The sequence below is a fragment of the Trifolium pratense genome, linkage group LG5 (genome assembly GCF_020283565.1).
Source record: "Trifolium pratense cultivar HEN17-A07 linkage group LG5, ARS_RC_1.1, whole genome shotgun sequence".
NCBI lineage: Eukaryota > Viridiplantae > Streptophyta > Magnoliopsida > Fabales > Fabaceae > Trifolium > Trifolium pratense.
Genome location: NC_060063.1, coordinates 3471351 through 3497772, shown reverse-complemented (window position 1 = coordinate 3497772; position 26422 = coordinate 3471351). Strand labels below are relative to the sequence as shown.

Sequence of the window (26422 nt, the reverse complement as noted above, 5' to 3'; positions counted from 1 at the left end):
AGACCAATAGATCGTTTTCGTGAACATAAGTCAGTTGATATGAATATTTTATTATATATGTAGAGTCGGAATTCAAACTCCAAACACCCTAATTATTTATTTTAAAATGTAGAATTTTAGCCACGCGACTTCTTAACAAAAAAAATAAGACCAATAGATCTTATTGTAAATGAGGAGCACACAATTATCAAATCTTGCACCTCATTAATTTCTAATTTATAATGACAGTTTTGCCCTTGTGCTAACACCTTATAATTGAAATATGATGAGGACAAAAGGTGGAAAAAAAAACCAATAAGGAGGATATAAATAATAGATTTTCACCAATTTTTGTACTATATATGTTGACTCATAAAAGAAAAAGATATTATGCTAATATATGTAATAAAAGCAATCAATTCCACTTTTTTTTCTTGGAGTTGCTTTGCTTAGTGGGTGAAGTACTTTGGTGTTTCAATTTGAATCTAAAAAACTAGAAAGAAAAATGCCATGTTCTAAAGAAGAAGCTCTTATTAGACTCTTCTACAATTCATCAAGCTCTTTCAAACTTCTCTTCCTTTTCATCTTCTCTTCTTCCACTTTGCTTATTAAATTCTTAAACTTCATTGGTAGCTACTCTTTATTCCAAAGGTTATTATTATTACTATTACACTTCTCTAATTTATTTTTTCATTCTTAACTACTTTTTTGTAACATACAACATTTTCATCCTACGACAACGAAAAAAACCGTTGCGAAACTTGACACAGTTGCCTTAAACTACGAGAACGGTTTTCTGGCCATGGCAAACCGAGGCGTTGTCTTAGTCTTTCGCAACGGTTTTGTATCAAATGGCAACACTATCATAACTATTAGTAGTACTTATAATTAAGCCTATACCTTTTTTTTTTTATAGGGATCAACAATATGAATATGATTATGAAGAAGAAGACGAACAAGAAGAAGAAGAAGAAGAAATTCGAGAAAGTTATTGTTATGAAGATTCTTTTGAGAAAGATCATTTAGTAGCTGATATAATTTGTGGTGGAGAATCTCTCGTGTTTTTGCATAATAATATTAACAAGTCTCAAAGGAATCATTATTCTTCATCTTTTGAAGAAGAAGAAGAAGAAGAAGAAGAAGAAGAAGAAGAAGAAGAAGAAGAAGAAGAAGAAGAAGAAGAAGAAGAAGAAGAAGAAGAAGAAGAAGAGTTTATAACACCACAAGATAGTTTGATAGAAGAGTATGCAGAAGAAGAAAAAATTTCAACAGAAAGTTTATATGTTCATCAAGAATCACCAATTGTTTCAGATTTTGAGACAGAAACAAATGAAACAGAATTTCAAACAGAAGAAGAAGATGCTGATTCTATTCATGATTCTGTTCCTGATTCTGTTCCAGTTGAAAACAGGACCACTTCTCCTATCACAATTAATCTATACAAAAGTGATGACTTAGTAGAAGATATTGACAAAAATTATGATGGTATTAATTTCACATCATAGCTATATAGTTTGTTTCATTATTCACATGCATCATTTATAGTTCAAATCTTATAGTAAGCTCTTTGGCACTCACACTCCGTATCCAACATGACACTGACACATCTAATTATATTTAGTTAATTCATTTTTTTTCAAATTATTATCAGTGTCCATATGTCGGTTTTCGTGTGTATTGTGTATGGTGTCCGTGTCATTGTTTCAAAAGACTTGGTAGTACTTCTACTTACGCTATTTTTTTGACAAAATGGTGTCAGGTGTCTGTGTTTATGTCGGTGCTTCATAGATACTAAATCGTGTGACAATTTTTTTTGACAAAAAAAATGTTGGTGTTTCATAAGGATTTTGCAAAATGGTGTCTGGTGTCTGTGTTTGTATCGGTGCTTCATGATACTAATCATGTTATACTTTTTTTTTTCAGAAAAACATGTTGATGTTGGAATTATTAAAAATAAGAAAGAGCATGAAGAAAATATTACAAGAGATGAGAGATTTTTTGTCATTGGTCCTACACAATTGGAGACAAATAAGAAGTTGATAATTGAAGAAAAAGATGATGAAGAAATATATGGTGATACAACAACTGTTGGTTCAACATCTAAAAGCTCTTCTGATTGGAGAAGCTCAATTCTTTGTAGAGATTCTGGAACTGATGAGCCTTTTTCTTCATCAAGAGGAAGTTGTCCTAAGTGGGAATCTTACACTGTTTTTCAAAAATATGATGAAGAAATGTCATTCCTAGAAAGGATTAGTGCACAAAAACTTCATGAAACAGGTAACATACTCAACTTTTTTATTATTTGGTATTTTTTTTTTGTGCAAATTAATAAACCGAATCTCGCAATTTCAATCTCCGGTTGAATCTCAACTGTTGGATTAGTCTAATAGCCAAAATAAAATATTATATTAATCCAGCAGCTGAAATTTGGCTGGAGAAACTAGGGTGACAATAACTTGTCATGAATATGAATCTTCTATGGCAGTCTATAGCCTCTCCAATCAAATATCGGTTGTTGAATTTATCTAACAGTAGTTGGATTAATCTGACGGTTGGCTTTGACTAGATAAATTGAAGAGACAATAAAAGATTTAAGTTGTTTAATAAGCATATACTGAAGGTTAAAAATTCAACTTGTCACCAATTTGAATCTACGACTTATCCGATCAAATTTTGGTTGTTGAATTAATCTAATAGTTGAGAGTGTTATATCTCTCAACTATTAGATTAGTTCATATCTTCTCCTTTGTATTTCAACGCGATGATAAAATATTATTAGAATTTTTAATAGTAGATAGTAATTAAATATAAAGGAATGAATAAAGTTGTATATTGCATTCCTTTATATGGTATCAGAGCCTCTCTACGATCCGTTGGGCCACTTGTTATCAGGTTTCCGCTATCGGGCCACCTACCGTTTATATCCACGCACCAAGCCTAATAGTGCTGGGCGTGAGGGGGTGTGTTAAGAGTCCCACATCGGTTGAGAGATGGCCTTACTAAGTGTTTATATACTAGAGGCAATCCTCACCTTACAAGCCGGTTTTGTGAGGATTGCCTCTAGTATATAAACACTTAGTAAGGCCATCTCTCAACCGATGTGGGACTCTTAACATTAAATTCAAAAGTTAGTTATATTTGTTTGTAAGAATTGATTTTGTTACACATTATTAGTAACATAATACTTTTAATTAATTTCAGAGTCTTTGAGGTCTATTAAAGTATCTCCAAGGTCAATTTCAGAGAGAATTGTGTACAAATTTTCAAGTATGAATAAAAAGCCAGAAGATATAAGTAACAATCCATATCATGAATTGGAGGGTGCATATGTTGCACAAATATGCTTAACATGGGAAGCACTTAATTGGAACTACAAGAATTTTCAAACAAAAAGAGCTTCAAATGTTGATGTTGGTTGTCCAGCAACAATTGCACAACAATTTCAGCAATTTCAAGTTTTGTTGCAAAGATATGTAGAGAATGAACCTTATGAGTATGGTAGAAGACCTGAGATATATGCTAGAGTGAGACATTTGGCACCAAAATTGCTCCTAGTCCCTGAATATAGAGGTAAAATATTTTTACTTTCATGCATGTAAAAATTACTACCTGCCACTTCTATTAAAAAATTATTGAAAAAATGGTTTGAAATAATTTTTATTTATTTTTTATTGAATAAAAAATTGAAGTCAAAATGTTAAGCAAAACTATTTATTTTTTATTATTAATTTTTTATATTACAAAAAAAAAATTACATACTACATGGGTATCAACTCAGTGGGAATAGTTCCTTCAAAAAAAAAAAAACTCAGTGGGAATAGTTTAACTATATAACCTCGAAAGATAGTTGAAATGTCATTTGAGACCGTTGTAAAGTACTCTCTCCGTGATATTTTATAAGCAAAAATCTATTTTCTAGGTTCATTGTATATTTAATGAATCTTGGACCAGATTCATTAAATATACAATGAACCTAAAAAGTAGATTTTTGCTTATAAAGTATCACGAATGGAGTAGTCATTAGTGTCACAATTATTAATAGTAATAATTTCTTTTTTCTCAAATTTTAATTAATAAAATACTATTGTATGATACGGTATATTAGTTGGGAAGTCTATATTACTTTTGATGTCTAGATGCTCTTAGCTTATCTAAAAAAATATGGTCTTTTTTATTGATTTAGAATTTTACACAATTTCATTTTTGTATAGTTTTAAATTATTTTATTACTTTATTTTTCATAAATTGTACAAATATAGATTTAAAAAATTATCATTAACAGTCAAAAAAATTTATCATTAATTAAATTTTCTCAAACAAAATTATCACTAATTCTTTTATAAGATTATTAACACAATTAATATTATTTATACAATAGTATTTTTAGCAAAGGCATTATTCATACGAAAGTTATACTAGTACTTCTTTTTTTTGTTACATATAAAAAAGTTACTTGATGATATTAATTCTGATACATATATTTTTTATTTAATGAATTAAAGATTCAGATGATGATCAAAAGGAGGAGAATATTGGGTTTAACACTAAAATATCATCAGCTTCATTTCTTGTGATAATGGAAGATGGAATCAGAACATTCATGAATTTCTTGAAGGCTGATAAAGAGAAACCATGTCAGATCATTGCATCTTACTTTAGGAGAAATCAAAGAGGCTTGGTTGATCCAACAATAATCCGTCTTATGAAAAAAGTTAATCAAAAGGCAAGTTCCTAATCTCATCAATTTTCTCTTTTGGTGCATTTTAAAGACATTTTTTGTTTCAGATTTGTCCCTTAAAGAAAAAAATGTCCGAATAGGTCCTTAAAGAAAAAAATTCGAATAGGTCCCTTAAATACATCTCTGTTAATCAGTTTGGTCCTATTCGGACCTTTTTTTAGGGACCAAACTGATTAACGGATATGTCTTTAAGGGAGCTATTCGGACCTTTTTTCTTTAAGGGACCTACTCGGACCTTTTTTTCTTTAAGGGACCAATCTAAAACAAAAAATGTCTTTAAGGGACCATTTTACTAATTAAGTCTATACTGTATAATAGAGACTATGTTAAATAGATTTATTTACTTATAATACTGGATTAATATGTGCAGAAGAAGATGAAAGTTAAGGATATTCGTCGTTCCCACAAATGCTTGAGGAAAAGAAAGTTAAAGGAGGAAGAAGAGATGGAGATTTTGATGGCATTGATAGACTTAAAAATTGTATCAAGGGTTTTGAGAATGAGTGACATGAATGAAAATCAATTACATTGGTGTGAAGAGAAAAATAGCAAAGTTAGAGTCATTGATGGGAAACTACAAAGAGATTCCACTCCACTTTTTTTTCCATCACATTGACCCACAAAAAAGATTATTATTTATATAAATATTACTTGATGAGTGGATCATGAATATGCATGAATGCATAAAGAGGAATATCCATAACATACTTTTTTTCTTCTTTTTTTTTTTTTTTTGTAAATATAGAATTAAAGAAATGTGAATTCTTCCTTTACAAATTTATTTAAATATGTATCGATATACTTGTTGAGGTGGATAATTGTGGTAGATTTATAATAAGTGTTCGTTAAAATTTTTATATTAAACATTATTTATAAACCTATTAGAATTGTCCACTTCAGTAATGTATCAGTGTATGTCTAAATAAGATGTGTATCGGAGTGTTCACTTTAAAAAAAATTGAGATGGACCCTACAAATCAAAGTGAAACATATGTGAAGTGGAATATGGAATTTATTGGGGCATGAAATTTATGGAAAGATGGGTAAAGGTGAAGAGGTGATGTGTTATTGATGAATATTGAAAGGGAAAGACCAAAGACAAAGCAACGTACAAGGTAGAGACAATATTAGCTTTAGTTTTACTTTAGCTTTTTTATTAGGGTTTATCTATAAGGTTTTTTGAGGTGAATCAAAAGAAGAATGAGCAAGAGTGAAGCACATGGGGTTCAATAAAAATAGTCTTGCTCTCTTTTGCATAAAGTAGAGCACACAATAAAGGAATGGTAGGTTTAGTGGGTTTTTTATTTCTTAATTAATAAGGAAAGGACCAGTTGGTTCTTGTTGAAAGAGAAAAATAAATGTATCAATCTTTAAAAGGACCACTTATTAGCTAGGACTTGTTGTAAAGCTACCATTTACTACAATTATATGTAATACTTATTAGTCACTTTCAAAAGATTTACTCACCATTTATCATTCATTTTAAAGGATATATTCAGCTTAGTACAAATTAATTTTAATTTTTAATTGATTGTAATCATCACATTATTAAAAAAAATATCATAACTTTGTGATTGGTTGAAAGTAAAATAAATAAGGCTCCGCAAGAGGGTTGGGTGAAGCTTCGTTCAGATGGTTCTTGCAAAATCGATGGGAGGGTTGGAGCTTCGCCCTTTAGAGCTTGATTGGGAGGTGGTGATTCACCACTCTTATCGTAAAAGTAACCAAGGTGTGGATGATTTAGCTTACCTTGGGAGTTCTTTAATGTCTAATATGTGTTACTTTGATTTGTGCCAACCTCAAATTAATTATTTGTTGGTTGCGAATATGTTGGGTCTCACATTGCCCCAAATAACCTCGCTATAATTTTCTTTTTGTTGGGCGTTTAGTCTCTTTGTAACCAAAAAAAAATTTAGAAAATTGTCTATTTCTTGAGAAAAGTTATATCTTTCGTTTGCATATTTTTTTTGTCATGTATATATGTCCTCTCAATTTATGATTCTTTCATTACTTTTTTTTTTGTGTCAACCCTCTAGTTCCGAGGGGATGGGGCATCCGATAATCTATAGTTCGACCGCGAGGTAAGTAAAGCATAGCCAAAAATTGTTTCCACCAGGAGTCGAATTTGGATTCTCCCAAACGATTCGTCTTAGGGGAACTCATTAACCACTTTAGCACAATGTCTTGGTCGATTCTTTTATTTCATTTTGTCTTGTCATAAATGTTAAGGGGGGTGGAAATCAGAAGAAACGCCAAAAAAAAATGAATAGGATGATTTTGGATAGCGAAATATGACAATTAATTCTCTCTTATTGATGAATATGTAAAATGATAGATATATAAAAGAATGCAACATCTTAATATTTTAGATAGAGATGTAGTGTGTGTCTCTCTCTTATAGTTTAAATGTCTAATAACATTGATCCGTTATTACTCTCAACGCTCTCATGAACTCTACCAACAACTTGAATTAGATCTAAGAAACTAAGACCTAGGTTTGTGAAGGAAGATTCATTCTCATATTAAAAAATTGTCCATCTATGCTTGATTGGGTTTCCATCCTCATCATATCTATACTTCGGAATGTTTTTCCGAATTTGAGCTAGAAAAACTTCAGAAAACACGTTCCGAAGTTTTTATACAAAAGCAAAATTGGAAAAACAGGGATAGAAATAAACACGGGTGAGAAGAGAAAAATTCATATCCATCCTCATCATTTTACCTTAGACCACACTTAGAGTTGGATCAGGCCTTCATCCTTTGTTTTCTTAGTCTACTCACACCCCTTAGACTTTCAACTAGATCCTTTTTTATTTTAATAAAAGAAATCACTCGCTTGATTTTAGATAAGTATTTTAGTTTTATTTAATTTCAACTAGTAATAGAATAAACTCGTGTAAAATCATGTGTCTAAACAAATGATGCAAATAATTCAAGAGAGGAAAAAGATCGACGAAAAGGGTTAATGACCATTCCATGATGAAATCACTAAAATAAAGCTGAAAATTGAAATATAAACTCTTATGATAATGATAATCAATTCAAACAACCATTAAGAATTTAACAGTAAAAATCAGATCAAGTGTCATTTAACTTCCGAAGGATGACTCGTTTCATATCCATACAGCACAGTGAATACAGTTCTGTTGGAATCCATTTAAATTCCTGTTTCATTTCATTCACAACGAGCAACTACCATGAACCTTCAGCTCCAGCTGTTGGATTCTGGAAGGCTGAGAACTCCCAGTATGTTCTCAAAGAGAATGGTGGGTAAACAGTGGCACCTTCTTCGGTAATTTTAGATATCTGTAAATTCAGCATTATAGATGCAGTAAATATCACAATGCAATAAATAACCCATTCAGTTTTAGCTGCATATTAATATTAAGAAGAAGAATCCAACAACTGATGAAGGAAGCAAAGTCATTAAGTTTAGGGTGAAGTGCAGGTTCACAGTTAACAAAAATAATTTAACAATCAAGGATTAGATATAAAATTCACAACTAATTGTCATAATGACCACCAACCAAGACTATACAGAATGAATGTCATAAAAAAGTCGAAACTATTACGCGGATGCTGAAAAAGATGAGGTACCTAACAACTCCTAAACATGATCAGATCAGAAGACAAGAACTATCGAGCAATTCACAAGCAACCAACTAACATCTAGGTGTTATTACCTTCCAGAATAACTAGCCATTCACCAAATTATAATGAATCCTAAATGACCTATTTTCTCCCTCTCTTATAACTAAATTCCCCTCCATATAGGTGTTAACCCTCCCCTATTCAGTATTTATTTCTTTGGTCTGCAAAAACAAAGTTGAAGAGGCTTCAAGGCCCCAATATTGACATTCAGTCTCGCAGTTCTATCGCAATATTATTGCTACTGTTACCATTACTCTAACTATGGAAGGAAGGTAGGAAACATCATTACTACTCTAAATTCACAAATTGTTTCTCGCAAGTATAATTCGTATATTTTCGGTAAAGAAACATATTAGCTTTCGAACTTTTCGACTAAGAGTAGATACTAGAGTCGTAATGATGTCACATACATATCTAGGTAACATGTGATGTGAGCTAGAACATTGCATTAAAAAATGCTATCAATTAAACTTTCACACAGATGCTTTCACCTGAACCACATAATTCTTAAGGTATAACATGTGATTGTTAAAACTTCTAACGGAAAAGTTAATGTGGATTTCTAAACAAAGACGGCATGTAGAAAAAACTACGAGAACTACAGATAACAATCACCATTCAGTTTCAAACAAACAGGTCCCTTTAAGTTCAATTCATAATCCAAATTATCAATATTTGAACATGATCTTAAGAGATGAATGTAAGATATGGATTTGAGATTTAAAAATATTTCCCCAAATGCAGCACCTGTGGCCCTCGACCTATGGGCATGCTAGCTAATCAAAGGTGAACCACTAGCAGAATATAGAACAAAGAAGATTTCACTTTTTCAGGTTAATAACATCTTCATGTTGTATTTTGATGTTAAATTACTAGGACACTTTGATAAGTTGTAAATGGGGAGGGGAGGAAGAGAAAAAAGTAGAGCAGAGCAGCGCAGCAAGAAAATGAAACAGGACAAACCTGAATCTTGTTGACAGCAGACCTATCACGGTACAAAAGTACACGCATGCATTTTTCAAGTAACTTGACACCTTCTTCAAATGTCAAGTTTTCATTCCACTCATCACGGAGAATTGGCCTAGCAAGATGATTTCCAAGCCCAGTTGCCACATGGTTGTCTTCGTAATTAATGCCAATCATGTTAACCTGGATAAGATACAAAAATACAACAAACAAAAGTCATACAGATGCCTCAACTATTTAGACTGAATGACAAGACAAAGTAAGGCATACCGTGCCAAGGTACTTCTCTCCCTTCTTAACACCACCAAGAACAAGTGAATTCCACAATGGATTGAACTTGTTGCGCCTATTATACATCACCCGAGTTAAATAGTTGTGCACCTCCTTAGGCCCCAAAGAATTCCCGTCATCCCACATGTTGTCAACAAGGCTGCACAGTCAAAAGCAACAGTTATACAGGAATGTTGAAGTTTTGTAATATTAAAGTCAAGGGTAAAATACACAGATGGAGTCTATTACGGTGTTTGAAATATGAAGTAGATAAATCAGCCAAACAAGTAAACTGAAGCTGATGCAGAGCATTTAACTAATCACACTCATCAGTGCTTCACTTATTTGAAACAAGAATGCTAGGAACATACTCTCTAACACACATTCCAACACACTTCTATTGGCTGAAATTCATATGGGTCCCATAAAAGTATGTTGGGATATGTGTGTTAGAGATGTGATGCTAGCACTCCTCTTTGAAACAATCAGTGAGATTTATTATTTTATTTAATAAAAATTACTCACATAAGCTCATCAAGGTAGCGCATAATCTCCTGAAAGTCACTTATTTCCCCACTAGCACCAAGAAGGGAGTGCTTTCCAATAGGCTTCAAACGCTCAACACTCTTGTACCGCAGTGTAGATCCATATGAACCTACAATAATTAGTTCATTCTATCCATCAATCAATATTGAAGTGAGACAAATACTTAAAAAACCTCAATGAACTTTGCAGAGATGACAAATCTACAAATCAAAAGAAAAAGCTCTAACACCGGCCCTTGTAAGGAAACAAAATTTATTTGTGCACGACTTTTTTTAAAAATAAAACACTAATAAAGAAATTTCAGGAGAATTGGATTTAAAGCACTTTGACTTGAGGATAAAATCACAATTAAATACTACATTTGAAGTTGAAGGTTGCAAAATATAACGACGATAGTAGGAAAGGTAATCACAAACTAGAACAAACCAAAAAGAATGAACAAGAAGCACATAATTTTTTTTCAACTGAAATACAAAAAAACAAATTGCAATTGAAAAGGTGAAGTTAACAGAGAGAAAGCGATGGTGTTAATATGTATTGAAGAGGTTTAGCATCAGACCTCCCATATCAGCAGCCATAAGAATCCCATCTTTGTACTTGATAGCAACAACAGAGGATCCAGTTACATATGGGTACCTAAAAATGCAAAATCAAAATTTAGGGCACAGAAAGCGAGCAAACAACATATACATTTAAGACTAATATCAAATTACACGCCGTAGAAACCCTAAATATGAACCGAAAGAGCATTAATGAATGAAGAGGAAGAATACATACAGAGTTCTCTGGGAATCAGCTACAGAGTCCATTGCAACGACGAATGATCCAGTTAAGTATGGGTACCTAAGGATGTGAAATTAGAAGTTAGGGCACGAAAAATGAGACAACATATACATGTAAGCTATGTTGTTAATTGCTCCACTTAAGCGCGGATTCACAATTGTCTGGTATGTTGCCTTTTGCAGGGGAGGCAACACACCAGACAATGATACAGTAAATCCCATCTGAACAACATATCTCAGGAACAAAGACGATTACTAAGCTGTGTATTAAACAATGCTTTAACAGAGGAAAAAACAAACAAAATAACAACACCTTATACTTGACAAATAAGGTGACATAACAATTAACACTAAGATTCATGTCATTCATGTCAGGTTATATATCAATGAAACAGATTAATGGAGCATAACCATCACTGCAAAAAAAAAATGCAACAAAAGTAAAACTGCTTTTTTCAAAAGCAAGTTCCCTATAACCCCAACAAAAGCAAAACAAAACAAAATCGTTGATTGAACACTAATCGAATCCCTTGCAAAAAAGAAAAAGTTTTATGGAGAAACTAAAAACTACTTTGATTCCAAAAACCATTGATTTAGGATGAGAAATTGCAGTGCATAAAATCATAGGGACTATTCTAGCACAATACAAACAAAAAGGGTCCTCAATCATACTCAAAATTACACACACATATAACTGTATATAATTCATTAGTACTCTAAACAAAATCTCTACAAATAAAGTATGAAATAAGCATGCTTCCAGAATTTTTCATTACAATGTGTAGTCAAGTGTTGAAAAAAACGGATCAATTTCACTAAGCAAGTCACCTCTCTTGTTCACCTCTAATGTGTCATTGTCATAAACACAAACTTGAACATAAAAAATTGTAGACATACTACATAAATATCAAGAACAACTAATTGTTAGTGCATAAATTGTTTTCACAAGTTCTCCAAAATAGTCTCACGAATGCTTATGTTAGTTAGCAAATAAACTAAAATAAGTCGATCCAAAAAGACTATATTTCCAAATTAAAAATGCTAAATATAATCCAATAACTTAGAAGAAGAATAAAGTTTTAGACCCCTGTTTGGATAAACAACTTAATTTGCAGCTTATAGCATAAGTCCTTATCATGACAAGCACTTGTGTATAAGCTATTTCTATAACAAAGCTATTTTCATAAACTATCTTGGAGAACTTACTTACGAAAATAAGCTGAAAACAGCTTATTAACATAACATAAGCTGTTTTTATAAGTTCTCCAAAACAGTCTCACAAACCTTATCCCAGTAAAAAGCCCAAATAATCCCATCCAAACAGGCCCTAAGGGGTTGTTACTTGTTACTCTAGCATACACCTCAATTTCTATCAGCTCTAATAATTTCCTATCAATAGTTTAGAATGAAACCATTACCATAGCCAAGTTTTAAACTTTGATTCAATAAATATACAACATTAACATGAGAAAGTAGTAACACAGTCAAAATCGAACTTTTTCAGTTGACAAACAACAACTAATTGAATCACTAACACGAGAGAACACACAAAAACCTAACCTAGGTGAGTTGAAAAATTGATTAATCACATAATTAATTGTTGCATTAATCAAATTAATAAATTAAATCAGAACAATCACAAACCAATTGCACAAATCAAATCAAATACATACAGTTGTATATATTATACTAAGTTAGGGTTTATCGAAAATCCCAAAAAGGGGTAAATCTGGAGAGAGAAGCAGCGATAGAAGGTTGATGAAGAAGAAGGAGAGAGTACAGAGAAGAGAGGGAGGAGATACCTTTGAATCGCAGTGTGATTGAATCGTAGCGATGAAAGTGTTTGTGATTTGTTTAGGTTAGTGAATAATAAGAACAATACTACTGGAAATTTTATTATAAATAAATAAATATTTAACTTTAATTATATTTTATTTAAAATTTAATAACTTGCAGAAAAAGATTGTACCAAAAAAAAAACTTGCACAAAAAGAAACCAAATAATTTGACCAAGTTGATAAATAAACTAGAACATTTGTGGTGCACGGGTCTAATTTTCATAAGATATGTAATTATAAATTATGATACAATAATTGCAATAATATAAGGTATATGAAAATTTTTGAGTAACATTAAATGATAGTTTAACAATAATTTTGGATAAATATTCATATAAAGGAAGGTATATGACGGAAGACTTCCTTATATACCACATTCGAAGTCATAGTCGTATCTTTGTCGTCATCGTCGATGATCAATATTTTTAATCTTTCTAGAAGTAACTCTTGAAATCACAACATACAGCTGACCATGTGAAAACACTGGCGACGGAAGATATATCCCAACATGCTTTAACAATTGTCCCTGACTCTTATTAATAGTCATCGCAAAAGAAATCATTAAAGGAAATTGTCTCCGTTGAAATTTAAAAGAAATTCTTACGTCAGATGGTGTCAGAGAAAATCTAGGTATGAAAACTTGATCACCAATATTACTTCCTGAAATAATTTTTCTCTCAAGAGCACGTTTTACCAATCTTGTAATAATAAATTTTGTTCCATTGCATAATCCTAATTTTTGGATTCAAATTCCTTAATATCATAACGGGAACTCCAAATTTAAGTCTCAACTTGTGATTTGGGAGTCCCGACGTAGAAATCGTGTTAAAAAATTTGGGAGTATAAACACCATCCACTGTTTGACCATCTACATTCTGTGCGAGTGAAGTATCATAACTCAAATATGTTTTTTCTTCACCAGGAATTAAATCCAACATATAATCATTTATTGTGTCGACTATTGAATTTTTAGGAACTAATATAGCTCTATTTTGAAAACATGTTATATCAACAAAAGGATCACCCTAAAATGAGAATCTCGTGGCTATTGAGAACAAATCAAGTCAGATGGTTCTATTTCTCAATCTTTTCGATCTAGGTTCCGCAGGAGCAAGTCATAAAGATTGAGAAAAATAGGTCATTCACAACCACTGATGAAGGATTCCTCGAAAAGTTCAGGATTACAAATCCTTTTGAAAAGTAAAAATCGAATGGATTCTTTCATGTTTTGTAAAAGTTTGGGATATGTGCTTTCAACGATAGAAGCAAGAGGACCACCTGAATTTGGAATCAATAATTCTGATGGAATGTCAAGTTCTAAATCATCGTCGTTTTCATCTTCAATTTCTCTATCGCCAACACCCAAAACCCATTCAGAAAACAATCTTCTTTGATCCGGAAATGTTAGGATACATTGTTAGCAAAAGAAACAAATGTGAATGAGTGATTTTTTTCGTAATTAATAATATGGTCACGTTGATATATACCCGAAGTCAACTACTATTTGCATAAATATCACCTTGATATATATTTGCAGTAATACGATCAACCATACTCCTCAACATGAACAAACTTTTAAGTTCAAAAAGACATAAAAAAAGTATATTTTTCTTAGCATGTTTAGTTAAAAAAAAAAATAACTTTTAAGTCCAATGATTTTTTTCTTTCTGTAAAAAAAAACACTAAGATAATGGTTAACATGTTTAGTTAATTAGTAAAAAATATTGAATTAAGTTTAGCGCCAAATACCATTGAACCAACTAACATTTGGTAACAAGCTTAGAATATAAGAGAAGTGCCGAAGACATTTTAGATTTTTCCAAAATCTTTTATATTATAAGCTTGTATACACAAACAAACCCTAAACTCTAATTTGTTTTCCCTGTTTTCCCCCATTTTATCTTGCAATTTTTATTAAAAAATAATACAATTTTGTGTTGACTAGAATTAAAACCCGCAACCCTTCGATGCAAGGCAATATTTGCAACCACTATGGCAAGTATACCAATTGTGATTAAAATTATGTGCAGTAATTAATAAGCACCGTCAAATTTAAAAGTATATCATATCAAAATTATTGTTGACTATATTATTCATCACAAAAATATTTTTATGTCATTCCTTATCAATAATTTTTTTTTCTACAGAATCATAAACTTAGAGAATAATTATCATGTGAGATTTGAAAAGTTATTATCACGTGTGATTTGGAAAGTTATATATATTCTCATACTATAACACCTTCAACAATATTGAAATCTATTATAAAAAAAAAAATCTTTCACATTTCAATGTCTCATGTTAACAACTTCACCATAATTCGACTTAACTTACTCAGAGGTGTGTATAAATTTTCATTCTGTTTTGTGATTTATTATCTTTATTTCTAAAATTACATTGCACAGTTTAAACAATTAAAATGTGAAAACACCATCAAATTACATTGCACAGTTTAAACAATTAAAAACCGATAATTAGAAATCTAGCAAATTAAATCATACATTTTCTTAGTGTTTTATTTTTAAAAAAAATTTACATTTTTTATCCTAAGTAGGGAGTACCACAGTTCGATCCCCCGCAACTACATTTGGGAGGGGACTGAAATCACTTGATGCCAGAACTCGCCCCGTACTCTGGACTACTAGGGCCCCTTCCCCTAGGAACCAGAGGGTGAAAACCAAGCTTGTTTCAAAAAGCTATATTTACCCTAATTTCATTTTCCCTCTCTTTTTCTATGTGGTCTCATCACTCTTCTAATTTCAACCGTTAAATTTCATTCATTTTTTATGTGATTTCTTTAGTCTTCTTCTAATCTCAACCATTTTAATGTACAACAAATAATAGCTCAAAAATATATAATAAAAATCTAAGTTTATTTTTTTTATTTTTATGTCCGTTTAACGAAATTAATCATGTCCATATATTTTAAATTTATTACGCCCACCATTATTATTATTTTTATTTTATAAAATACGTCTACCATTATTTGATTACAACACATCATTATTAAAAAATATATAATAAAAATCTAGAATGAATATTATTGTCACGTTAGTAAAAAATATAATAAAATATTTTATTCATATAATGACACAAAATCCACATATACAATTTAGTGATTGCCACATCAGTTAAAACTTATCAGTCATAACGTTTTTTTTAAAAGTGTTAGGCCTCTTTGTTTGTCGATGAGAGTTTATTTTTTAAGTGTTAGGTCTAATTTAAGAAATTGAAAAATTAATTGGCCTAAATTTTAAAATTTAAAATGTGAGGAAAATACTATGACCTTAAAATAGCAAGAAACATTAAAGAATACATATTTTAAAGAACCAAGATGATGGAGGTGAAATGTACATACAATGCTTGCTAGGCTTCACTATATAGCTGCAGAATAAAGAGACATGACGTCATAATGCTTTTAAAAAGTTTTAGTTTTTACTAAGATATGAATGACTGGGGGTGGACAACGGGCCGGTTTGGGTCGGTATGGGCCCAAAACCCCAAAACCAGCCCAATCCACGGTTGATGAACACTGGCCCATTTCGACCCAAATTCTCATTCAGATTTGACGGGTTTCGGGTCTAACAGTTTTGGGTCTGGTCGGATAGTTTGGTACGGGTAACATCATAAACAAGCTTTTTTTTAGCAAAAAAAAAATTGAGAAGATTAAAAACTTAGATTAAAAAAACCAGTACCAGAACCTTCAGATTTGTATCATCAACTAACAAAAACATGAAACAATTATGATTTGAGAGCAAAGAAAAGTGAGAAGTATATCTCAAATAATGATATTGAGATACTGCGAGAACATATTCTCCTTCACCTATGAGAATGAAAAATAAAGTAGTAGAATTCATGAAAAAAGAATAGAGAACATGAAAAAATTGTAGAAGATGCAAGACAAGTATGGTGTGAGATCTAAAAAATGTATGCAAGTAGTGGTTTTAACGGAGAGAGAGAGTTAATGGTAAAACAAGTGGTTTTATTTCCACTTTATTGCTAGTGGAAATAAAACCACTTTCCAACGGCCAATTTTTTTTCTATCGGATCTTAATTTATTGTTAGTGGAAATAAATTGTTAGTATATATGGTAAAACAAGTGGTTTTATTTCCACTTCTCATGCTAGTGTAGATAAGTTCAAATAATATCTTACATAAACAAATAGTACTAGTCATATTTTATTTTTAGAGTAAATCAAGTATCTTGTGCGTGCAATTGTAAAGATTAATTCCTCAAGTCTTGTGAAACTTAAATGAGCGGCAAACTCTTCCTAAAAATTTTAACGATGATGTATACCCAAGTGTCAGACGTCCTCATTTTTTTTTAGTAAGGAAGCTAAAAAGGAAAGAAAAAACTATTCAAGAACAAAGAAGGTTTCGATTGCGTTGTTCCTAAGAGTATCACAAACACCTTCTAGAGGAGAATCATGAGTCAAGAAGTTGGCATCTGATGAGGCTCCGAATTTAGCGAAGAATTTTGTACATTGATTTTCCTCTCTAAGTGTGCAATAAAGAGAAACATTGGTTTGACTCCTTTATATCTTATATCAACACAATATAAATATGATACTTAACTTTGAGACATTTGATGAGGTTAACGCAGTGTAAAGAATCAGAGTAGCAAACAAGTTCATCAATACTCATATCTTTGGCAAGCAAGAGGGCTTTGTAGATACCATAGAGTTTAGCGAACAAAATGTAAGAGGACCCTTGAATACAGGGACGAACGCATAAACTTTGAATAGTGAGGGCAACACATGTATAAATTTTTAGTATTAAATATATAAAAATTTATTTTTTAAAACATAATTACACATTAGAATATAATTTATTTTTTCTATATATTCTAAAAATAGTTAACATTTATAATCTCTATAAAAATATCACTCTTTATAAATAACTAAAATAATCAAAAAAATCAAGGGATTTGCAATGTGAGTTTTTTTTTTTAAGCAATTTTTTATTAAAGAGAGTATAAGGGGAACCCCGATCCATACATGCAAAATCAGTCTGTACTCTGCATCTTAGTAGGAGGATTCTATCCACCTTCTATGAAGGGTTGCAATGTGAGTTATTTGTTTACGGAGCAAACAATCATAAATTGACTAAATTGATCAACAAAAAACACATTTGATGATTAATTTGACTAGTTAAAAATAAATTCTAAAACTAAAATAACAAATAAGACAAACATTTTTAGATTTGTTTATAATTTTGTTACAATAAAAAACTATAATGATAACTTCTTAGACATTTACAAACCAAAATAATTGTTTACCTCTATTGTATATGTGGGGTACATATGGTTAATTGGTAAAATCATCTCTATGTGTGGTCTTTTCTTTTAAAGTATAGGGTAGTATATATATTTTCTCCAAAATGATAGTGGGGGCTCTAGCCCACACACACCACAACATAGGTCCGTCCCTGCTTGAATATAAAGCCTGCAGGCTAGATAGGGGTCTCGTACTTATTTGTATAGTCACATATACTATTTAGGAATTCATCAATTCTTTTTTATTATGTAGGTCTATTTATCGAATTTAACCACGAAACTCATGCACATTAAATATTAAAAAGTAAAAAAATATGAGTTCAAACTCAAAGTCAATATATCAAATATCTCTACAACCTTTTATCATCTCAAGTTCTCAACTATATGTAATGAAGCCAAAAGATGGAAACATCTAGAAGCTAGTGACTCAACAAATGATGAGGTGAAGGACCCACAAGCAAGCAAGCCCGTGAAAGATGGAAACGGATTGCGCGCACAACAACTTTGCAGAGGAAAGAGAATGCGCAAGGACCATTCCATGTGAAAGGAATATGTGAGGAAGTGAGTAATATAAATACATGTAATAGGGAAAGTTGTTAGTATGTGTAATGTGAGTGAAGTTGTAACCTCCTCTCCCTCAAAACTCTCTTATTTTGCACATTGTTGATTGTGTGATCGTTATCTTCAACCATTCATCTTGGTTAGAGATCTCGGATCTACAATCTTTGCTTATTACTCAACATATTTGTTATTTTCTTCTTCATCTATATATACTCTGTTCCTTCCATATATACTCGTTCATTTCACTATATTTAAGGGATGAAATGCAATGATTAATCTTTATTAAAAAAGAAGTTTAGGAAAGAACACATGCTTAAAATAAAATGGAAATGCATGTTATGAACCGTACAAAAAGAGGACAATACAGAGATGCATGAATAGAATGGAGGGCCAAAAAGAGAAAACACAACCAAACATGTCTCAGTCCATGTGGATTAATAGATTAGATCAAATCAAAATCAGATCTTGATCTATCTCTTTGTCTGCTTTTATCAACAAAATCCACTTCACAACAACCATTCTCCATTTCACAGAATCCAATGTCAAAATCATCAATCTAATGGTCCATATCTGCGGCCATACATTATCATCTCTGCACCTTATCATATATTAATAAAATATGAAAAACACTAATGATTGTTTCCGGGACACTCTTTAAATATTATATTTAAATAAATTATTTATTAAAAAAGTTAAACATTTTAATTTTTAATATATTTACTTCACACATTTTTATTTTTATAATTTTTTCATAAAAATTTACTATTTAAGATATTTAAAGAGTGCTCCAAGACACTCATTAGCAAAACTCATAAAATATTTGGATCTAAATCCTCTCCGGTTCATTCTATCCTACTATTCATCTGCCATCATCTCAACAATTCATTCATCTCTCTCCCTCCCTCTCTCTCTAAAAATTTGATACTTTTACTATGTGCTATTAACTGAAGAGCAATATAAATGACAAAAATATATAGAGTGATATAATTTCAAAATATTTTTGGGTAATTAGAAAACTCAATTGGTTTGAGTAGCTAGGAGTTGAAGGAATGTGAGGTTTGGGGTCAAGCAAAGGTAAAAAAAAAAAATTAATCAAACAACTAATTAGTTTTGACTATTTCAAAAAAATATTTCTCACTCTTACTAACAACAAATTTTTCTAAAAAATTTGGTTGAGAGTGGAAGATGCAACTTATGTGCTCCACATGTTTTCTGAACGAAGTTAGCCACCGTTAAATGAGGTGGATAGATAACTCAACTATTTTGAGCTAAAAATTAAAATGAGTTGGAGGTTTCAAGTTCAATCCCAAGCAAAGGAGAATAAATATTAATCTAACAAACGGATAACTAATATTAGTCATTTAAAAAAAAATGAGGGTGAAAACTTTGTAACCGGTAACCCAAAAAAAAAAATCACTCTTTATTTCTCAACTAAAAAATTCAGATTAGTTCGCTATAATTTTTTTGCAAATCCGATATAGTCTTCGACAATAAATTACTTCATGATATTTTTACGCAAAAAACAAATTAATTCTTCTTATTAAGAAAGTTAAATTTAAACAAAGAACTAACTTCTCTTTCATATAAAAATGTTAAACTCGATTATTGTGTGGGAGATTCGGGATAAATTGTGATGGAACAAAATCGAGTTTTCATTCTTATGTTAGTTTTTCTCTTTGTGAGGACTTGAACCTTGAACATCTAACTCCTTATACCTTTAGCTCAATTACCTTAACCAATTGAGTTATCTATCTCACCAATCTCCATATGGATGCACGAGTGAAGGAATGACGAGAATCATCTCTGGACTTCTGAATTATAAATTTAACTCCTTCATCCACATTGGAATTCTGAACATACAATTTTTATATTTATATATAAATTTGTGTCCTATATTAAAATATCTTATATATTAGTAATTTTTTATCACAATTTTTTTTTTCTATTAATTCAATAGGTAAAAAAATTATATATAAAAATACAATATATTAATTTATGCGTCATGTTAACATGTATCTTTAAGGATACTTCAAATATTAATAATCTCTTGAACAAAACAATTTTTTTACTTTTAAAGAGATAAAATGTAATTTTTAATACAAAATTCTATAGTACACTAACAAGTGACTTAAAACATAAACCCACTTGAGATGGTCTGGTGGTATTAACTTGGGATATGAGAGTGTGCTCCTCCTTAAGGTCTCAGGTTCGATTATCTCTGATGCCAATTTGGGTGGACTAATTTAACTTCTTCAAAAAAAAATTGACTTAAGACATATATTAACTTTATCTTAATTTATATATAATTTTTTTTCAGTGAATTGAGTCACAAGTAAGTAAAATACTTACATAGTTGATGACGATTTTCGCAAGTGTACGAAATCGTGTAAGTAATATATTTAAAACGGTGAGACCGAGTGTCGAATTCAAGGATCGCGTTATACTGTTGAATTGTGATTTTTACTCGATTGAACAAAAGGTTTCAGTTTGTTTGGTTGCAATAGCAATAATAATAACAACGAAAATTACTTTGAAATTTGATAATAATAAAAATGTCATGGATGAGTATCCTTTGGGTTCTAACTCTATATTATTAATTTGATCCTAATATTGAATTCATTCAAGATGTTGTTACCAATTTCCTAGATTGTTTAATCCTAATCTCTTAGTGATTAAACCTTTATTCTTAAGATAACCCCTAATCTCTTAGTGAATTTAAAATTAAGAATAAACATATGAATATCAGAAATTATAATGATTTCAAGGGTTTACATCCATCTTTAGACTACAAAGGCAAGAATATGTAATTTCAAGCATTCACAAATTCCACTCTCGTTTCAAATCGTGAATCGTAAATCAATTTAAAAGTGATCAAGTAATAAAAAGCATTAAGAACGGAGATTACATAAACAACATACTTAAATTCATTCAAATAGATAGTATCAAATCATAACATAGAGTTTTCATCCAAATTCAACTCATCCCTAACAATAGAGAATTTAGTTACTCATGAAGAATTACAAAGAATCAAGAAAAGTGAAAGAATTACACATAAGATCGATGTTGAGAAGCTTCAACTCCAATGATTGTTGTTGAACGACGGCTCCTCTCATACCTTAACAAAGTGTTTCTCTCAATTCTATGTAAAACTCTCTGAACCCTAATAAAATATGACTTTTGGGCTTATATAGACTTCAAAAACGCATGATTTGCGCCTGGGCATAGCAGAGCTGCGCCTGGGCGTGGCTGACGTGGCATGTGAAAATCAGAGCTACGCCTGGGCGTGGCAAAGTGGCGCTTGGGCGTGACAAGTCAGTGTTGAACCATGTTGAAGTGAGCAGAACTGCGCCTAGGCGTGGCAGAGTGGCGCCTGGGCGTGACAAGTTAGTGTTGAACCATGTTGAAGTGAGCAGAACTGCGCCTAGGCGTGGCAGAGTGGCGCCTGGGCGTGGCTGATTTGATTAATTTTTTCCAAACTTCTTGCTTGAATCACTAACTCTCATAGTTGACTTTCCGAAACTCCTATGATACTATTTCACTTCAAACACTAAGGGTGCACCTGATAACACACAAAAATATAATAATACTCCAAGAATTATCTGGTTAGAGAAAAATCAACACAAATCAAACTATTTTCTCTAGTTATTGGATGAACTAAATTTCTACACAAAAGTGATTAAAATTAGAATAAACTAAGAAAATTAATTAAAATAAAGTCTAAAACTGATTGAAAAATTAAATAAAAATGATGAACAATCAATAGTCATAACCACAAATTAAAAAGGTGTTTGAGCACACACAATAATGAAAAAATAAAAAGAGAAAGAGATGAAATTATGTCACTAAATTATTATTTTATTAATTTTTGATTTAAATTGTTTTATTTAAGTTTGTGCCCAAGTAAAACTTCTTTCACAAGTAATTAAGCAAATTGTTATAGACAAATTTATATATTATATATTCATCACATTTTTTTGAAATAAATTTATTTTTGTATAAAAATATTATAAACTAATTTATACTAGTACATTATACTAGTATTATTTTAGGAGAGAAAATAAATCAGGTATGGTAAGTAAATTGTGAAGACCATATTTAATTTTCCTTTATAATAAAAAAGAAAGAAAAAGAAAAAAAGAAGACCATATTTAATTGTTTTTAATTTTTTGATAAGGAAATATTTTAATGGCTATTTCTTTTTCCTTTTTTATTACCTATATGAATACCCCTTTCAACTCTCTTCTCTCTCTCCATCTAATCTCATTGTTCCTTTGAGTCTCAAAATTTTCTTTGCTCCATTTTTCTTCCTCTTTCTCCTCTCTGAGGAGTCTCTGAGCCAGCATAGCTCAGGTAACTCTCTTCTTTTCTCTTATTCATATATCAATTCAAAACGTTATGTTTTTTACAGATTTTTAAACTTGCACTTAAGGTGTTTGATTTTATTCCCCTGTGAAAAAAATCTCAATTTTTTCAACCCCTTTTGGAATTCAACAATTTTGTAGAAAAGGGTTTTGTTTTAATCCTCTAAAAATCTATTTTTCTTAAAAATCTCTCTAGGTTCTTGTTGGAAGAGAAAAAAAATAAAAATCAAATTTTGAGCAATTTTTTTTCTTTCTTTGTTTGATTAGATTTGGTTCAATTTTGTTTATGAAAAAAGAGGATATATGATATTTTTAATGTCTAGTGTTGGGTGGAAAAGGAAAAAAAAAAAAATCAAATTTTGAGCAAATTGGATTTTTTTTTATATATTTAATTTAATTGGATTTGTTTCAATTTTGTTTAGATTTATATAAACAAAACCAATTGTGAAAAAGGATAGTTTTTTTTAACCTTTTCTATTCATTTTTGTAGGTGTTCTTTGTTATAAGATCTTTGTGAAAATTTGTGAAAAGATGAATCACTGTGGTTACCAGCAGAAGAACGCCATGAGAAGCTGTGAAGAGATGAGGATGGAATCTGTGGTTTGCCCTAAACCTCGCAGATTTGGTCATATGAACAACAACCATATCAGACCCTTTAAGCCACAATTTATCAGGTATTTTCCCAATTTTTATTTAATTAATTTGCACAATTTTCAATTTTATTTTGTAAAGCTTCTAACTTTCTTATTTGTTCTTATATAATCAGCAGCTACCAATCAGAGATTGAAGATTCAAAAGCTAGGGAAGATCTACTAGATATCATTCTCCCCAAGGTTTATTTCTATTTCAAATCTTAATTTTCCATGATAAAAAGGATTAATTTTTCATAAATAAAATTATTCATTCAAGTGATTCCTCAAATATGTTTTAAATCAAGCTTGAATGTTGTTGAACCACTTGATTTTGCTATAGTTTAATGAGTTTCGTCAAGGACTATCGTTTTTGTTTGAAAACTTGAGTTTGAATCCTGACCTATGACAGACACTCCTCAGATTAGGCGTTAGACATGTCCGGCACTGACAATTACACTGAAATATGTTATTTTTTCAGATTATTATCGGTGTTGATGTGTCCGTGCTTCATAGATCCTGACTAAAACAATCATTAGTCGACTTTACTTATCTTCGAATTGAATCTTGGATCATAAAAACCTTGGATGATGTTGTTAATTGTTGATTGAAAATTTGAAATAAAATATGATATCTAATCTAACAATAATTTGTTTCAATTTGGTATTTGCAGTGTGACAGATTTGGGGACCTAATGGCATCATCACCACCACCATATTTTTGTGGATCTCCACCTAGTAGGGCTTCAAATCCTGTGATTCAAGATGAGCAATTTGGTAAAAGCAATGGTCATGGAAATTTTAGTCCATTTTCCATGGCAGCACCCTCTTCACCGTCTTCCTCGGCTCGAGGCTGTGCTCCAAAGAAATTTGGTCACACACAAGCTGCAGTTAGGATTGAAGGTTTTGATTGTCTAAATAGTAGGGATAGGCGCAACTGCAGCATTTCAGCTGTTGCATAATTCATTTCCAACACAGAAAAAAGCAAAATAGTTCTAAAAGAGCAAGTTAAGGTTTTTGGTGTCAAAAGGAAGCTAATCTTAATTCAATGTAAGATATATGTATATAAAATGGTCTTTGGATAAATTGTTCATGAGTTTAAGGTGTCATGTAAAATTGAGATGGTGAGAATTTTATTTTATTTTTTGCTTTTTTATTTTGATGAATAATAAGAAGACATGTTTATTATTAGAGGGAGGAAAAGGGTAAGGTAAAGTCTTGTTCTTTCTCTCGTTAGGTTCTTGAAGAGAGTTTGAAACTCAACACATCCTTCTTTTGTAATTGTAATTTGGAGGAAAGTGAGGGTTAATGTTTGAAAATCTTGTAAAATATATATTTTTGTGGGTGCCCTTCTTTGTAGGTGTCACCTATTTGATGATATCAAAGAGATCTTGTTTATACATATTTATCATTTTCAATGTTTATACATTGAATTATTCCAATGTCCTGTAAAATATAATATTTTGTGTGTGCCTTCTTTGTCTGTATCACACCTATTTGATAATATCAAAGAGATCTTGTTTATATATATATATTATGCTTTCTTTTATACATTGAATATTATTCTAAAGTCAAAAGACAAGGTTTGAATATGTTATTTTTACAACCACAACCAGTAACGTGTAGTCATATATGAGTAAAGAAATAATAAAAACATGATACCACTATTTGAGGAGAATCTTAGGAAGCTTCATAGTGCAACACTATGGTCATATTTGGAGGGCTTGTGAATATGAATAATAATACTAGTATTTTAATCAATAATTTGTCCTTTATATTCATTTGGAATATTGGATAGATACCATATTTAGGGGTGAGTATCTTTCTCTTGCTATTTGTTGCATTGAAAGGGCGTTTATTAGTTGATATAGATGATTAGACCTTCTGTTCGCACCATCTATGTGTTTGTGTTTAGGGTTCTAGTTCAGAAAGTTAAATGTAAATTCTATTTAAATTTTTAATAAAGGTGGAAATTTAATTTGTCAAAATCATTTAAAGATGATTTTATTGTATAATCAAACCGTTCGGTCTCAATCTTAAATTAATGGCTGAAATCGTTTATTGCGTAGAAGTATAACCTTATACTACAAGTAACCTACAACTAATGAGATTGGTAGTACTTCTTGACCTCACATAAAACATGCTGCTCCCCTAATCTAAATTTAATTCTATAGAAATAGGTGTTTATTTGTGGAATGGTGTGAAAGGTTGATTGGTAGAAGTTATTGAATTATTAGCTAATTTTGGGATGTGGAAAGGTTGATTGAGAAGTTAGAGAGAGAGAGAGAGATTATTTGTGTGGGGTTAGAGAAGCATAAACAACTGTACAAAAAAAATGTAGAAACGTGTGTTTGTTGTTTTGTTGTTATTGAAAGTGGTTAAGGCGGTGGAAACATGTAGTGTGGTCATAAGTGTTTGTTTGGTTGTTGATGGTTGATAGATATGACATACCAATATCTACGGTCCAATTTAATTTTATATGGTAGATTTTTTCTTTATGATTCTTAATATATGATATTTAAACTATGAATTATCATATCATTGAGATATATTAATAAATAATAACTCTTGATTATTTTATAAGAGGCTTCAATATGTTTTTGTTTTCTCTTCAAGGCTCCCTCATGCACATATTTCAGATAAGTGTCAGTGGTTGTCAGATCTCGATCATGGTTATTTTGTTCGTGGCGCGTATCAGTTGTTGACTTCTCAGGATATGATCACTTTGGATGACGGTCACGGTCTTATATGGCATAGACAGGTTTCTTTGAAGGTTTCGATTCTTGCATGGAGACTTTTGAGGGATAGGTTGCAAACGAAGACAAAC

At 31.0% G+C, this 26422-nt stretch overlaps 3 protein-coding genes across 3 annotated transcripts; 2 read left to right on the top strand and 1 right to left on the bottom strand.

Moving 5' to 3' along the window:
* The first annotated feature begins 337 nt into the window (after window positions 1-337).
* Window positions 338-6173, top strand: LOC123885200. The gene is made up of 6 exons (XM_045934467.1): window positions 338-630; window positions 896-1464; window positions 1903-2256; window positions 3181-3549; window positions 4482-4702; window positions 5088-6173. The coding sequence occupies exons 1-6, from the start codon at window positions 485-487 to the stop codon at window positions 5331-5333; spliced, it is 1905 nt and encodes a 634-aa protein (XP_045790423.1). The 5' UTR covers window positions 338-484; the 3' UTR covers window positions 5334-6173.
* A 1510-nt stretch (window positions 6174-7683) lies between these two features.
* LOC123885204 (proteasome subunit beta type-4) lies at window positions 7684-12821 on the bottom strand. The gene is made up of 7 exons (XM_045934477.1): window positions 12735-12821; window positions 10928-10993; window positions 10710-10786; window positions 10130-10259; window positions 9605-9764; window positions 9332-9517; window positions 7684-8023 (listed from the first exon to the last, which is right to left on the bottom strand). The coding sequence occupies exons 2-7, from the start codon at window positions 10957-10959 to the stop codon at window positions 7910-7912; spliced, it is 699 nt and encodes a 232-aa protein (XP_045790433.1). The 5' UTR covers window positions 10960-10993; window positions 12735-12821; the 3' UTR covers window positions 7684-7909.
* A 9982-nt stretch (window positions 12822-22803) lies between these two features.
* On the top strand, window positions 22804-24999 carry LOC123885205. The gene is made up of 4 exons (XM_045934478.1): window positions 22804-22956; window positions 23458-23641; window positions 23737-23800; window positions 24270-24999. Exons 2-4 carry the CDS (start codon window positions 23499-23501, stop codon window positions 24555-24557), a joined length of 495 nt encoding a protein of 164 aa, XP_045790434.1. The 5' UTR covers window positions 22804-22956; window positions 23458-23498; the 3' UTR covers window positions 24558-24999.
* The last annotated feature ends 1423 nt before the right edge of the window (window positions 25000-26422 follow it).